The sequence below is a fragment of the Antechinus flavipes genome, chromosome 3 (assembly GCF_016432865.1).
Source record: "Antechinus flavipes isolate AdamAnt ecotype Samford, QLD, Australia chromosome 3, AdamAnt_v2, whole genome shotgun sequence".
NCBI classification, from domain to species: Eukaryota; Metazoa; Chordata; class Mammalia; order Dasyuromorphia; family Dasyuridae; genus Antechinus; species Antechinus flavipes.
The window spans coordinates 208605017-208620993 of NC_067400.1; the positions used below are offsets into that span (position 1 = coordinate 208605017).

The 15977-nt window shown below is 33.7% G+C and overlaps 1 protein-coding gene across 3 annotated transcripts in view; it reads right to left on the minus strand.

The window, feature by feature from the left end:
• FRMPD4 (FERM and PDZ domain containing 4) overlaps positions 1-15977 on the minus strand; it is a 743167-nt gene that overhangs the window by 39867 nt on the left and 687323 nt on the right. For all 3 annotated transcript variants that reach the window (XM_051984529.1, XM_051984530.1, XM_051984531.1), the window contains exons 6-7: positions 9192-9296; positions 3837-3944 (exon numbers count right to left, since the gene is read on the minus strand). In XM_051984529.1, the coding sequence (XP_051840489.1) occupies positions 3837-3944; positions 9192-9296 (213 nt within the window). The remainder of the gene's footprint in view (positions 1-3836; positions 3945-9191; positions 9297-15977) is intronic.

Below are 15977 nucleotides of genomic sequence, written 5' to 3' on the forward strand. Positions count from 1 at the left end.
TCTCCTCAGAGGGATGATCATATTGGGGTCAAACTTAATTTGGAGAGCTGATTGATTAATCCAACCAAAGAGTTCAAGTCATTCACCAGCCTTTGCCTTCCCCAGGAACAGGGATTACAGGTATGTGCCATCCTTCCTGACTGTGTTCTATTCCTAAAGTGAACTCAAAGCTCACAGTGGGAAAAATTAAATTGGGTTTTTCTAGTTATTGTGTGTGTCAAAGTACACATAATAGGGTATCATCCTGTTTCACCAAGGATGATAATAGCAAATTAGCAGCAATAGCTTATTCCCTATTGTGAGTCTGGAGTAAAGAATCTTGGGAAAGTTTCATTATAAAGTGTAAGAGAAATCATAAAGCTACACTATTTCTATTTACACCTATCTTCCTGTGTGCCAGGATACTATTAAATTGAAATTTAAAAGTAAATACTATAACTTATTTTAGAAAAAAACAATTCATCCCCCCTGTTTTTTTTTTTTCCTTAGAGTATTTGCCATGTGCCCAGCCTTCTCACAACAATCAGCAACATTCAAGGAAATCAACATTGCCTGAATTATTTATAATTTGAAATCATTTGGTTTTCTAATAAATAAGATATAAGATAATTCTCATTGAAAGCATCTTTTAAGTTTATATTTATTTATATAAGGAAATCAGCAAAGCCTTCCTCTCCATCTTGATTAATTCAACTAAATTAATTTCAGCAAACATTTATTAAGAATTTACTGTGGGAAGGCCACTGTGTTGGAATACCGGGCATGGGGCAAGGAATAAGATGCAAATTTTAGCGAAAGATATATTTTCTTTTCTCATGGTGTTATGCCCTGAATAAAAAAAAAATTATTATAGCCACCCATCTTCCTTGACAATAGACTATGAGAAGTGAGTCAGAAAAAACCTTGGAGCTCCAATCACCTTTACACATCATTGTGTCATAAAATGCAGGTGCATTTTCTCAATTCTTGCTAGGATAATTCCCCTTCCATTTGAGTATTGCCCTTCACTTCACTGTCTCCTGCCCTTAACCTTCTTATTTTAACCTCTATTTCGTCAGTATTAAGTTATAATCCTTTCCTGGAATTAATGGCTTGTCTGCCCACCCAGTGTCCTTGCCTCCCTTATCTGTCTTTGTTCCCCCTATAAGATTGTATACTCAGTTTTTGTATTCTATTTGCAAACCCTAATTAGCTAAAACCCTATATAAGTTCCCTGCCTCAGTTCCTCAGGGTCAGAATGATTTGGACCTGAGTCCCATCAGATCAGCTAGCCTAAACTCTCTATGTTAAAATATTAAAAACCAATCTCTATCTTGCCTCAGTTTCTCTGTTATTACAATGTAGCTTACTGCTTAGTCTATTGAAGTACCTGAAAAAAAGTGAATTGACTGGTTAGGTTTGATGTACAGAACAATAGCAAATGTGTTTAAAAGCAGTTATAGCCTGGTGAAAGACAAATTCATCATTCTCAAAGCATTTCTCAAGATTTAACTTTTAATCCTCCTCTTCCCATCCTGTGGTAGGAGGTGAGCAAGAAGAATAATGGACTCTTCATTTGGAACCTGTTACAAATTAATAATCTTCCATAAAGGATGTAAATGTTTCTTTTGAAATGATTCAAGAGGAAGTAAAAACTATTGACATCAATCTTCTCCCTGTCAGCTTTAATACCTGCTAAATTACCAGATGCTTAACAGCAATTTAAAGTAAGCCATTTGCAAACAGAGAGATAATAGACAATGCAAATGTAGATAGTGGTTTTTATAAAATGTTTCCTTCTGCCACAGCCACAAATATTAACTCAGCAATTTATGTTGTATTTCAAGAAAGTTATTTGCACAAAACATAAATAGAAGTGTGTGTGTTGTGTGGGCAGCCTGACCCTTTATAGAATTAAAAAAATTAAACGCAGATTGCTTTCATCCTTATGCTTTCAGTTATCATCAGGTACTTCTTATTATCCTGAAATCCTTTTTATGACTCCTGAAGAAGAAGACTTGTTATTAGCTGATGGAGCATTAGGGAGTAATCAAAATCCAAAAATATTTTTGTTCAATAAAAAAAAAAAGAATATGAAGTTATATGCATTTTTTCTGAATCCAAATAAGAAAGCATCATTTCCTTAGCCACACTATGAATAGTCTGAAAGTTATCAGTGACTTTGGCATAAATATATTATTTTTAAAGCTTTCTTGAGGGGTGGGATAGAGCATGGACCAGATGTCAGTAGATCCAAGAGCTAGTTCCAGTATTGCTACCTATGAGCTCTTTGAATTTGGAGCTCTTTCAACTTCCGTTCTCTTGGCTGTTAAATGGAAATTGAAAAGTGTGGATAAGATTACAATCTCACTTCTGATACTTATTGTGTGATCTTGGACAAATTACTCAATCTCCATTGACCTCAGTTTCCTTATCTGTAAAATGTGGGGGTTGGACTATATGAAGTCTCTTTCAAATCTAGATTATGATCTATGCTCTATGATTCTATAAGATAATATATGTGAAAGCTTTCTGTAAAATGTTATACAAGTGTATGTACAAATGTGAATTCATTGGTATGGGGAACACCTAGAGTAGAAATAGACTGCACTGATGCAGCTGTTAGTAACTATAGTTGTGAGGCAACTAGGTAATGCAGTGGAGAAAGTGTTGGATAAGGAATTGTGCTCATCTGAGTATGAATCCTGCCTGAGATACTGGCTATGCAAACTGGACTGTAATACTTGGTCATTCTCTCAGCCTCAGTTTCTTCAACTGTCAAATGGGATAGTAGGAGCCTCTACCTCAGAAGGTTCTTGTGAAGATAAAACTATGTAATCCTTTTGTTGTCATTGTTCAGACTCCTCATGGCTCCATTTGGGATTTTCTTGGTAAAGATACTAGAATGGTTTGCCATTTTCTTCTCCAACTCATTTTACAAATGAGGAAACTGAGACAAAAAGTGACTTGCCCAGTCTTGATTCCAGGCTTGATGCTTTCTCCACTATATGAACTAGTTTGTCCTTTGTAATTATTAAGGTTCTTTATAAATATCAATGATTACTATTATTAACTTATTTTCAGCTCTACAGAGTTGTCTGTGGCTCCAAGAGTGATTTACTCATGATTACAAAGCGAATGTGTAAGAGGAACATCTTGAACCCAGGTCTTCCTGATTCAAAGTCAGTCCTGTCTCTACTACTACAACTGACCCTTTTTTTTGCAAGGAAATTGGGATTAAGTGACTTGCTCAGGATCACACAGCTAGGAAGTGTTAAGTGTCTGAGGTCTTTCTGACTCTAGGGCTGGTTTTCCATCCACTGTACCACCTAGCTGCCCTTCCACATTGACTCTTACAAATATGTTATTTGAATTTACATTTATTCCTTACCACAAGATACACCTCATTTTGGACTTATCTATCATTTCCATGAAATAAGTTTTAAGAAATGAAAACTGAACCATGTGGACAGAAGAAGAAATCGATCATCAGATCATCCTACAGTTCTATTTTGCTGGTTGATAAAGTAATCGATATTCAATTAGTTGGCAACATCTTAATCTTCTTGGCTTCTGATTTTGCTGACAAAACATGCTGTTGTTTGGCAGTAGACCAAATCATCTTAATGACATATAAACAATTTTAATTAATCTCAAATCATATGAAGATTACTGCTCCTGTTTTTGCTTCACCAAAGCATTTAAGGCATAAAAACAGAGCAGAACCTTATCAATTTTTAAGCACTTACATTTTACAGAAGTCAATCAATTAAGAACAGACAAAGGTGAGGTGCCTCGAAGGAGTTATTGTTGAAGTTATATAGTATGCCTCAGGAGGTTGTGGCAAGTGGGCTTACCTTTATTGAAGTACTGCAGTCAAAACGGAATGACTTGGTTTGCCCATTTTCCAAGTAGACCTTCAAAACATTTGGCATGAAAAGAAGCGAATTGTCCTTTACTGTTTCCTGTGGAAAGGAGCAAGTCAGCCAAATTAGTATCTTTCCATTCTGAGTAATTAAACAGTTGTTCTATAGTAAAAGTAGTACAATGAATAAAACCCCATAATTTTCCTATGGGCAGTCGTTTGACAAAGCCAAAACTATAATCTATTGTATTCTGGTCATCCCTGCTGTTAGCTCAGCAGGGAAGGCAGTGCAGCTGAACTATAGTGAGTGGGAAGTAAACTGATATCTGATACAGATTCTGTTGTAGGATAATACACCATTATTCTTTCCAGGCTAGGATTTTAAGTGATCTACCTTAACCACTTCTACACAAGCTTGGATTAATGTTTCTGTACCGTTGCATGCTGTGGAGATGTGACTTTTGAATGACTCAGAGACCTCTGAGCTGACATTTAAGCAATATATCACATATTTAAATAGAGAAGAGCAACATAATGATTGTAGGTGTTCCTTAAACAAGCCCTGATAATTTTGTGAACAGGAAGTAACTGAGTGTTAAGGAAGAGAGAGAAGTGCTACTACAATAGTCTTGGTTATAAGGATTTTCCTTTCAGTGGGCTCAACTGGGATAGTTCCCATTCTAGGTAGAAAAACTATTAAGAGATGCTATCTCACACATTTTTCTCTTATAGAATCTTGCCTGTCTATAGCTGAAGTCTGGGTACTTCAAACATCAAGTAATCAGTCTGTAATGATTTTATGTCTCAGACTCTGAGAATGCTATATTTCTGAGCCTACTGTTTGAGATTACTTCCAACACCACAAAGACTTGCTTGTAATAGGAAATGGAGGTCTTACAACCTACCAAAAGGACCAGATATAAAGGCTTAAGAATCCTGCAACTACCAGTATGACCAAAGTTAAGATAAAGGTTTTGTTTTGGCAGAAATTCTGGTCCCAAGTCATAAATGACCAGTCTGTCACACGCAAAAGCAATTATATCATTTGTTTTGGGGTCTGGATGCATTATTACAAAATCTAAATTGTATTACTATAATTGCTTTGATTTTAAGTGACAATATTTACATCAAACATTAATATTTAATTTAACACAGCTTAGCAATTGAGGTTATTTTTTGACAAAATAAAGTCCAGTAAATATTGTGTTTCACTTATTAACTCAGTGGTTTTAAACAACAGTATTAAAGATAATTTAAATTTTTTTTTTCCTTTATTTAAAAAAACCCATACAGGATATTTTTTGAATATACTACAGGAAGAGAAAGTATATGAAAATACTTTCAGTTTCTAATATAGTAATGGATTACAACATTAGCTAGCATTTATATTGAGCTTTCAGGTTTACAAAGAATTTTACAAATATTATCACATTTTATCCTCACAACTGTCGAAGAGGGACTATAATTTACACCCAATTTAGATATGGGGGAACTGAAATGATAGCGATTAAGTGATTTCTCCAGGGTTTTAAGGCCAATAAGTGTTTGAAGTTGGGTTTATACGCAGATCTTTCTGATTCCAGGTCCAGCATTCCATCCATTATGTGATCTAGCTGCCAAATATATAGAAGTAGCAACATGGTACAGTGAAAAGTAATGAATTTGCATTCAGAGGCTCTGGTTTCAAATCTTAGCTCTATCACAACTTCTTCTGCTGTAAAGTAGAAGAGTTAGATTGCCAGTCCTACATCTAGAATTCTCTCAAGTCCCCAATCAACATTTCATGTTTAGAAGTAATAGAAAATGACACCAGGGTATGATATATGCCAACAAGTGAACTACAGAAATGTACCCTTTTAAATTTTCTTTCTTTGAGTGGAAATATTGACATTTGGGGGGAGTGGAAAAGGACAAAATATAAATAAGCTACACTTGAAAGAGCTCAGTGAATCACTATATTGAACCGTGTTCTTCACTTACAAATCTGATGGACTGAATACTGACTGGATTTTATGGGTTTGGAGCCAAATACTAATGAATTTGGGCGAACCAGTTTATATTTGAATAGAAGAAGGAGGTTGGATCATAGAGATGAAAAGGGGTGATAAAGGTATATGTGTGGGTGAACCCACCAACCTGTGTCCCACGACATTAATTCCAGTTATAAGAAGGAAGCTACTTAAGGATTGCTCGAGGCAATCAGAAGCTGGCCCTGGGTCTCAGAAAAAGAACCATCTCCAGTAAGCCTTGCTTTTTTCCTAGAACTGCCTGTCAAAGCAGCTTCTGGAATAATTTCCTCTGTATAGATGCACAAGGTATTTGCTTGTCAAGCATCAGGCTGTGCTGTCTTGGGCAAAGCAATGGATCTGCTTCGGTTTTATCTAAGGACTGAAGCCTGGAGGAAGGTTGGAGCTAGGATGGATATTTTTTCCTGAAATGGAGTAAAATGCTTCTATATAACCTGGGAAGTCTATTAGCATAGATTAATGTAGGGGGGTCATAACTTGGGGATCATCAATTTAGGTTTTTAAAAATTTAAAACATCTGAATTATTTCAACATAAAAAGTTTTTTTTTTTTTGAGTCCTATGAATTTTAATTTCTCCATTTAAAAACATTACTTTGGGAAGGGGCCCATAGTCTTCACTAGATTACCAAGAGGTTTTTCATGACACAAAGAAGCTTAAAACTCCCTGGCCTAGGGTATTTGGCAAATGAATTGATACCCCTGGCAGTATAAGAGCAAGAGGCACAATAGGTGAGGGGAGAAGCTGAGGTTAAGAGGATGGCAGCAAAAATAATTTGTCTGCTTCAATTTTTCACAAACTAGCCATAATAGATATTTTAAACCAATAAGGAACAAATCCTCTACAACTGCCAATGATGCCTCCTGGTATGTAATGGAGGTAGCCCTGAGGTATCAAATACTTTGCCAGCAGCATAATATCTGGAAGGTCCTGGACTGACTCTAAGTCTGCACATGGGAAAACAAGCAAACAAACAAATCATATCATATAAAAGCTGGTCTAGCCAAGTTCAGGGTTTTGCTTTTTGTTTTTTGTTTTTTTGGTCAAGTTCAACTCTGATTCTAGTTTTCTTCGCAAAGAGAGTGGAGTTGTTTCTAATTCCTTTTTCAATTCATTTATAATATGAGAAAAGTAAGGCAAACAGGGTTATAAGTGACTACCCCAGGGTCACACAGCTGATAAGTGCCTGAGTCAGATTTGAATTTAGAGAAATGAGTCTTTCTGACTCTGAAACTGAGAGGTTGACTATCCAGTGATGGAGAAATGGTAGAAAGATGACTAAGTTCAAATCTTGACTGTATCACTTACTATTCCCAAGATGTTAGCCAAGATGATAAAAGTTTTTGATGTGGGAGAGAGCCCTGGACTTGGGATTCAAGAAAACTTAGGTTCTAATACTGCCTCAAAGAAGCAATATTTAAAATATGTGATATTGGGCAAATCAGCAACAAGCTGTTTAGTAAGTGCTAGACACTGCTAAATTATGAGGATGCAAAAAAAAAAGTCAATACACTGTTACTGATTTCAAAGAGCATACATTCTAAAGAGAAAGATATGGTATAAACAATTAGTTACTATACAAATTTTTAGATGAACTCTAAGATTCCTTCCAGATTTAAATCTATGACCTCATGCTCTTCTGAAGATTTATGACCAAAGCAAGTTACAAAACTATGAAGAAATGAACAAGTTTTGATCCATAATGGTGGAAATATTATCTCTACAAATGAACTCATTGACCCTTGAAGTAAACAAAATAAGGGGGGCAAATTTTGAAAAGTAGTTTGCATAATCACAATTTTGGTGTGTTTTTTTTCAAGCAAAATAAACTTCAAAGGGACAAAAATTTGAATATATTTGTTGTTACTTTAAAAAAATTGAAAATGGCCTGTAATTTTTTTTGTAGGAAATTAAAGGAAACATCACATTCATTCATTAATTCATTCATTCAACAAATATAAATATTGAGTATATGAAGTCTTGTGCTGGGGAAGACATAGTTTAAATGATATTAATAACTGACATTCATAGAATTTGAAAGTTTACATATATAACATTTGAGCTTCAAGACAACTGTAAGAAATAGAAGCTATACTATTGTTATCCCTATTTTCCAGAAGACTGAAGTGAAAGATAAAGTGATTTGATGATGGTCATGCATATGATCTTATGTCTTCCTAATCTGTACTTTAGCACACTATTCATTATACAACACTGTCTCCTAAGATATCATCCCTGCAGTTTCCCCTTGTTTTTGTTGTTCATCCTTCTTACTCAAAGAAAACAAATGACATTAGGAAGGTGATGTCTTGATTTGCAAGTGACTTGGATTTAAAGGAGACAGAGTTGTGCAAGATTATCAAGTTTATTCTCTCCTCCAAAGGCATCTGAGTCCAGTGGCAAGACAAAGGTCAGGAAAACTGGCAATGGCTCTGGATGCAGTGAGAGATCATAGCCTTTTTAAGCTGTCTTTTCCAGGTCTCAGTTTGTCTCTGAAGTGATGTCCATTCAGTAATTAAAGGCTAGGTGAGAATTGAGGCAAAAAATGGCCTCATTTGCCATACCCAAAAGAATCAAGTCTGGGAAGGGAAGACCTTCAGAATCTCTGACCCAAACAGAAACTATTGCTAACCACACTCTGAGCCTTCAAAACCCAAACAATGAGCAAGTGAGGCTTGGATTGACACCTATTATTGGCCAATTGGGCTAAGACACATATATAAAATATTATATGCTAAGTACATTGAAAGATGTATACAATGAAGGATTACATGAAGCATGGAAGATCAGGAGAAGTCATTGCTAACTGGACAATCATGTAGGAAATGGCATCAGTGGTGGGATGTAAAGGATGTATAGGAATTCAACAGTCAAAAAGGTGAAGAAAGATGTATGTGTGTGCATGAGCATGTGTTTGATATTAGTCCAAGAATTAATTACAATTCTGGTTTAGTGATTTGTAGATTATATCTTAGACTGTGGGGATAGATATAGAATATTCCCAATCACTTTGACTGAATTTGGCCTAGTTAGTAACTACTGACCTCAACAAATATTTATTGGACATTTATCATTAGTATAAGGCTTTATGTCAATGTTGAAGGAAGTAGCAGATGTGATCCCCTACTCTTAAGGAGTTTATTATCTAGTATAGAATCTTTAAAAAAAAAAAAATTAGGCCAGAAGAAATTGTAATTAAAAATAGACCTAAATGTATAATCAGAAAGTGATTGATATTCCAATCACAAAAATTAAATTTGAGTGAATACACATGATCTTAAAAAAATCTCTGCCTCACAAAGAAGAGAATTTTAAACTCACCGAAACCTGGCCATTGATGATGACCTCCTCTGAGAAACGCACTTTAACAGGATTGGACTTCAACCTTGCCTTTTTTGCAGCACTAATAAATGCTGACTTGGGAGACTGGAAGGGAAAGAACATTTTTTATCAGATTAATTTGGAACAGAACCCTGTGACATAATGGTTCTCTACTTGTTCTCATATATTCTGCATTTTACTTGAAAATATAAGGTTTGGCATATGCCCATTTTAAGAACCAAATTTAAATAATCATTTAAATCTAAATATGGCCAAAAAAAATCACCAATGAACACAGAAATTTATCCTAATATACTATTAGAATTTTATTTGCTCACTGGACTGAAAAAATGCCAAAAAATATCTTCTATGTCACATATCCAAGTATTTTTTTTTCTTTTTAATGACTGCTTTAAACTGTATCTGTTTGCATGAGCACATGAGTTCTGCTCTCATTATAGACCTATCAGGCAAACTGTGAAGAGAAAATAATGGCATTATCTAATGTTATCCCTATACAAAGCCAGCTGAGAAGAAGTTGTTGGAATAGAGGGGAAAGAGGCATAGATAATTAAAAACAATGGATAATTCAGCTATCATTTACATTTGTTTTGGGAATAGAGTAGGACAAGCACGTACAGATACATTCATGTATTCACTTCTCAGTAGTTACCCTTTTGGCTCAGTTTGTTGTTGGTGGCAAGGATCTGCCTGGACAGTAGTGGAGAGAAAATCCTAGCCTACAGTCATCAACCAAATCACAGCCAATTGAAAATTGGCTGGATATTTTGTTCCCTCTTTGCTTTTCTCAAAGTCCCTAGAATTTAGATGATATCATCTAATCTTATCTTCATGAATCATTGCATTTAAAAGCTTGTTCTTTGTTTGAGAAACCATACACAGAAAGAGTATTCCTTCTCAGATGTTCAAAAGCAAAATGGATTAATCTACTTTGAAAAGGAGGGTGGTCTAGGGTAGCAAAGTGAGAGATTCCTCAATTTTAATTCTGGGATTACTGAATTGATTTGCTAAGTAATCTTGGTTCAAAGATCAAAATACCACCAACAGTTTTTAAAATTTCTCTATGAAAAAGATACAAATAGTCCCTGCCCCAAAGGAGCATATGCTCTACTGGTATTGAGGAAGGGGAAAATGGTTACAACTAAGTAGAAACAAAGAAATATGGGAAGGAAGAGAACATTAATGATCCATCACAGAAGGCTTAATAGAAGAAATGGCAACTGAAATGACCCTTAAAAGAAGATTAGGACTCTAAGAGATGAACAGAGATCATGCCAAAATGCGCTCCAGACATGAAGGATGGTTTGTGCAAACATGCAAAGACAGGAGATGGGTTATCGAATTCAGAAAATTGTTATATTAACACCACTCCTCACAAAAGAAATTAGATATCAAAAGAGATCAATGTAGTTTCACAAGGAGGTCATTGATGAGGCCATACTTTGTAAGAACATGTATAAAACAAGAAAAGAATGACCAAACCAAGATAGAGAAAAAAAGAAGGGACAAAGGTCCACAACAAAATTCAATAGAGAATAATTAAGGATTATGAAAAAAATTGTAATAATAAAAATTATTTTAAAAGTATGTTTGCAATAAGAAATAGAAAAAAAAAAAAGAAGCTGATCTATTTTTGAAGCCTAAGATGACTTTTATCCTGAGAGCAACAAATATTTCTTAAAGAGTGTTCAATTTGAAATAATAATAATAATAATGACAATAACAAGTGGCATTTATGTAGCTCTTACTATGTATCAGGCACAGATGAAGCACTTCATAAATATTATTTCATTTGATGTAACAACTCCGGAAATTAGGGACTATTATTAACCCTATTTTGTAGATTGATATTCTACTTAGACATTATTTCTCTCACTTCTTCCTAATGAGGGGAACAATCTATGAAAATTCTCATTTTGATTCCCATTTTTCCTAATACTCATTTAAAACATATTTATCTCTAAAAGTGTGCATTACTATACCTTTCCTTCTTCACTTTAGTTTCTCAATATTCAATGATAATAATAAATAGCAATATTATTATGTTTTAAAGTTTACAAAAGCACATTATATAGATTATCTCATTTGATTTATAAAGGCCACATGGATTGTATATGGGCCAGTTATTCTGGACTGGAACCAGTTTCTCTGACTTCAGATTCAGTTCTCTTTACCAGTATTTGATTATGTGATAGTTCTACTATACAGAAGCATCCTTCTGTGTACCTTAGTATTAAGACAGAGAAACTTTGAAGAAGATAGACAGTTGAGTGGGGAAAATGCAGAATTTGTATAGCTGGGTATAATCATAAATTATCTCTTGAGTATAGCATATAATATTGTCCCATTGAGGGTAATTATGATCGTGAGATCTGATCCCTGTGTGCTTGTTATGGAGATTGATATCATTATTGAATCAATGAAGCAAAGTTTTGTGACAGAGCAGTGTGACTACTGAAGAAGTAAAACAGAACAAGACACAGCAGTAAGAGAGATTGAAACTAATTTGTAATTTGTTTCCTTATCTGCAAATTGGGAATAATAATAGTATTTGCCTTCCAGGGGTGTTGTGAGGATTAAATGAAATAGTCTATGTAATCATCATTATATTATCATTGTCATAATTCTTATTATATACTGATGAACTAGCATGAGGAAGAAAGGTATATGAATGCACATTAAGAGAAGGCAAGGGTGGATAGACATCCAAATGAAGATCTTTTATTTATTCTTTCATTTAGAAGGAGTGAAAGGAATGTTGTCAAAGCAGAAGGTATGGAGTCAGTTTCATGTTGGGTACATGAAGAATCAGACAGAAGCAGAACAAATTAGCTATATAGCTGATTGGAGAGGTTGTAGGCTTTGGATTTTATGCTAATGTCCATGGAACATTTTTTGGAAGTGTAATGGATAAGTCCAGATGGACATAAACATCTGATTGGGACCACTCTGAGTCTCTGCATGAGAAAAGAATGTGTAGGGAAGAGTTAATGGACCCAGAGCTTGAGTGTGAATGTTAATAGGTACAGGTGGATTGTGAGTTAATGTGCATCCCTGTTACATTTTTAAACAGTACACTGACAAGTTAGCCTGTGTATCATATTCAAGGAAGAATAATCAGGATGACGAAGAGTTTATAAAAATGTTCGAAGAAAATAATTTTAGCTTGCAGAAGATCACTAGTTAAAGGAAGACCAATTTTAGCTTAATAGAAGCAAGAAATTCCTAAAAATGAGATAGAAGGTTGAACTATATTATATATATATATATATATATATATATATATATATACATAATATATGTTTATATATATGTATAAATTATAAATAAATATATATATTTATAAATGAAATATATATATATATATATTACAATGTTCTTTCCAGCTTTAAGATTCTATGATTCCATAATAAAACACTATGGTGATGAATAATAGTTATTGATCAATAATAGTTGTCATAATATACTTCCCCAATATTTTTGAAAGTTATGACTTGATTATAGAAATCCATGTCTAAAGCAAGTTCATAATTTGGGACAAAACCCAGTGATTTAGCTTATTACAGACACAGAATGCATCACCAATTTACTGTAATCTTGATATAGCCAAATATTATATATTATATTATATATTTATATATTCCCATAATAAATAGTAATAAGCAGCAAAATCAACTATTTCCATCTCAATTCAGTACAGGTAGACTAATTAAATTGTAATTATTCATTTTCCCATAGGATTCAGTTTTAGGGGTGGGTTCTCTTTTTGAATCTTTGGCTTAAATATCATCATAATCCAGTAATTAACTTTTCATCCATTTTGTGGTGAACTGAGCACTTAGAGAATCATAATTCTCAGGGAATAAAAGCTGACTGTCTGAAGTATTGGGGCAGAAACTATATTTTAATTGATTATTCTTTAGAACCAAACTACTTCTTTTGACAATTTTTTTTTAATGACTAAGAAAATTCTATTTTAATTTTAAAGTTTCAAATTACTAAAAAAAATCCACAGGTTATATATAGTGCCCTCATCTATTTTCTTATTTATGGTCTATGATAAGTAATGATTGACAAAGAAATAATATAGGGATGGTCTAATTTGCTTTTGAAATGCCATCTTTTAGCTGAAGGGAAAACATTATTCTCTCTTAATGAATTAAAGCAGGTGATATTTACATTGACATAACAGAATTTTCCCCTGTTGTTCTGATTCTTCTTTCACATCATGACTAATAGAAAATATGTTTAATAGGATTGCGCATGTATAATCTATAAAGATTGCTTGTTGTCTTGGGGAGGGGAGAGGGGAAGAGGAAGGAAAAGGAAGGGAGAGGAAGTAAAAATTTGGAATTCAAACTCTTACAAAAGTGAATGTTGAAAACTATCTTTACTGTAATTGTAAAAAAAATACTACTAAACAGATTGACACAATGGATTATCATAAGTGAAGCATTTATATCTGTGTGAAAGCTATATTGAATGACAGTAGAGTTATTTTGAGATAGAACATTTTACTTATCCATTATCATTAGGGAATGAGCAGATAGATGAAATTTCCAGATTACTGAATTTTATTTCTTTGAATACCCAAACCTTAAAAACAATTTTAATCTCTTTGAAAAAGGAGCTTTCTAAAATGCATTACTTACTCAATATAACAACTTTTTCTTGGTGTGCCCTGGATAGAGAATTGGGCCTTTAGTCAGGAAGGCCTGAATTCAGATTTGATCTCAGACATTTACTAGCTGTTTGACACTATGTAAACACTTACTAATTGTCTGACACTATGTAAGTCACTTAACCTCTTTTAGCCTCAATATCCTTGTCTGTAAAATGGGGACAATAATGGTACCTATATCTGAAAGTTCTTGTGATGAACAAATGAGATTATGATTGTAAAATGCTTAGCTTACTGCCTAGCACATAATAAGAATTATGCAAGTTAGCTCTTATTATCATTAATTTGTCATCATCACATACTTAAATTATGGCATAGGGAACATAATACAGTGATCATTTTAGGGATAAAGAGATGTGCAGTACCATTGTGAGATAAACTACTCCAGGGTGATTCCATCTGTTCCCTGCAATAGTCAGTGTGCTTACCTCTAGCAGTATTTTATTTCCTTTGAAGTATTTCCCTTTCTCCCTCACTCCCTCTTTTAATCTATCATAACTGCTTTTGAAGGAGTTTAACACCCAAGATTCTTATTCCCAAGAGATAATCAGTTAATCCTGGATTATAAATATCTTGAAAAAAAGGTCACTGATTGAATTCAATTCTTTTTTTCTTCTTAAAGCACTTCATGAATTTACACCAAAAAGTACCTCATTATACTTAGCATTCAGTACTATCATACAAAGTTCTTAGTGATGAAGATAAATGTTATGATGATAAATGGCAGATATTCAAACATTACAGTCTGAGAGACATAGAAGGAGTATGTTAGGTGACAGAGAAGTTATGAAATACCATGGTACTAAAGGGAAGACCCATAATTTATTTTAAAATCTCTTTAATTGGACTTCATTGATAATGACTTTGTGAAAAATATGACCTGGAGAGGGAAAAAAGTCACATATATGATCTCTGAAGGACCTTAGAGGTCATCTGTCTCATTCAATCTCATAATTTTATTGATGAAGGAAGTAAGGACCAAGGAGGTACATTGACTGGCCCATGTTACACAGACAGTAAATATTACAGAGGGAATCTGATCAGTAAATTAAAAGGATAACAAATATTTCATATGGGAAAAAGTCAAGCTTTTAGAAACCAAATATGCTTTATCACATTGACTATAGTGTAAATGAATAATAGTGTTAATTATAATTGAGTTTTATCTACTCATTAAAAAAAGGCCATATGGGACCTTCACTTGATAGTATAGTTTTAGCTCTTGGCATTATTCTGACTATATAAAAGTAATACAATGCATTTATTAAAAATTCTATATTTCAGACTTTTCAGTAATTAATTGGTCTTTCTCTAATCCTAACTCCTTAGAATTCATTCTGTAGTTTCATTTTGTTTTTGTAATATCATTTTAACAAGTGATTAGTATTTAAAAAGAACATCATAGATTTTCTTTTTCATTTTTCAATGAATTCAGGTAATTAAGCTAGACTTTGTTTCTTAGTAGACACTCTTTCTAGTCTTATGGAAAACTTAAGTCTTTGGGAAGAAGAGCTTGGGAACTATGGGAAAGATGGAACTGGAAGCAAAAGAATAAGAGGCTAGATGGGAAAGACAATATACTTCTATGCCAAAAGAAAAATAGGAAAGAAAATATCTGTGTGTGTATGTATATGCACATATATATCTGTGCATCTGTATGTATGTGTATGTATTTTTAAAAAGCAGGTTATCTGTTTTTATTTTTGCTGTCAATATAAAGTTAGTAGATTAGATGCTGAGGAATAGAACAAGAAGGGAAGGAGATGCCAAAAAAAAAAAAAAAAAAAAAGCAATGAAAGATATTGTTTAGCCTACCGCTAGAAAAAGGTATTAATGAATCCGGTTCATTGTTCATTGATGTTTATTCAAAACAGTGTCTAGTACAGTGCTATGCACCCCGAGGATGCTCAGTAAATATTTGATGGTGATAATAACTTCAGTATCTATCAGGAACTTTTATTTCTGCTAAATGCAAAAATAGAAAAAAAAAAAGAGACAAGGATTAAGAAGTATGAGGATTCATTTCATATGAGTCTTATACATGCATATTTTTCTTCTTCAACCAGATATTCTGGAGGTAGGGA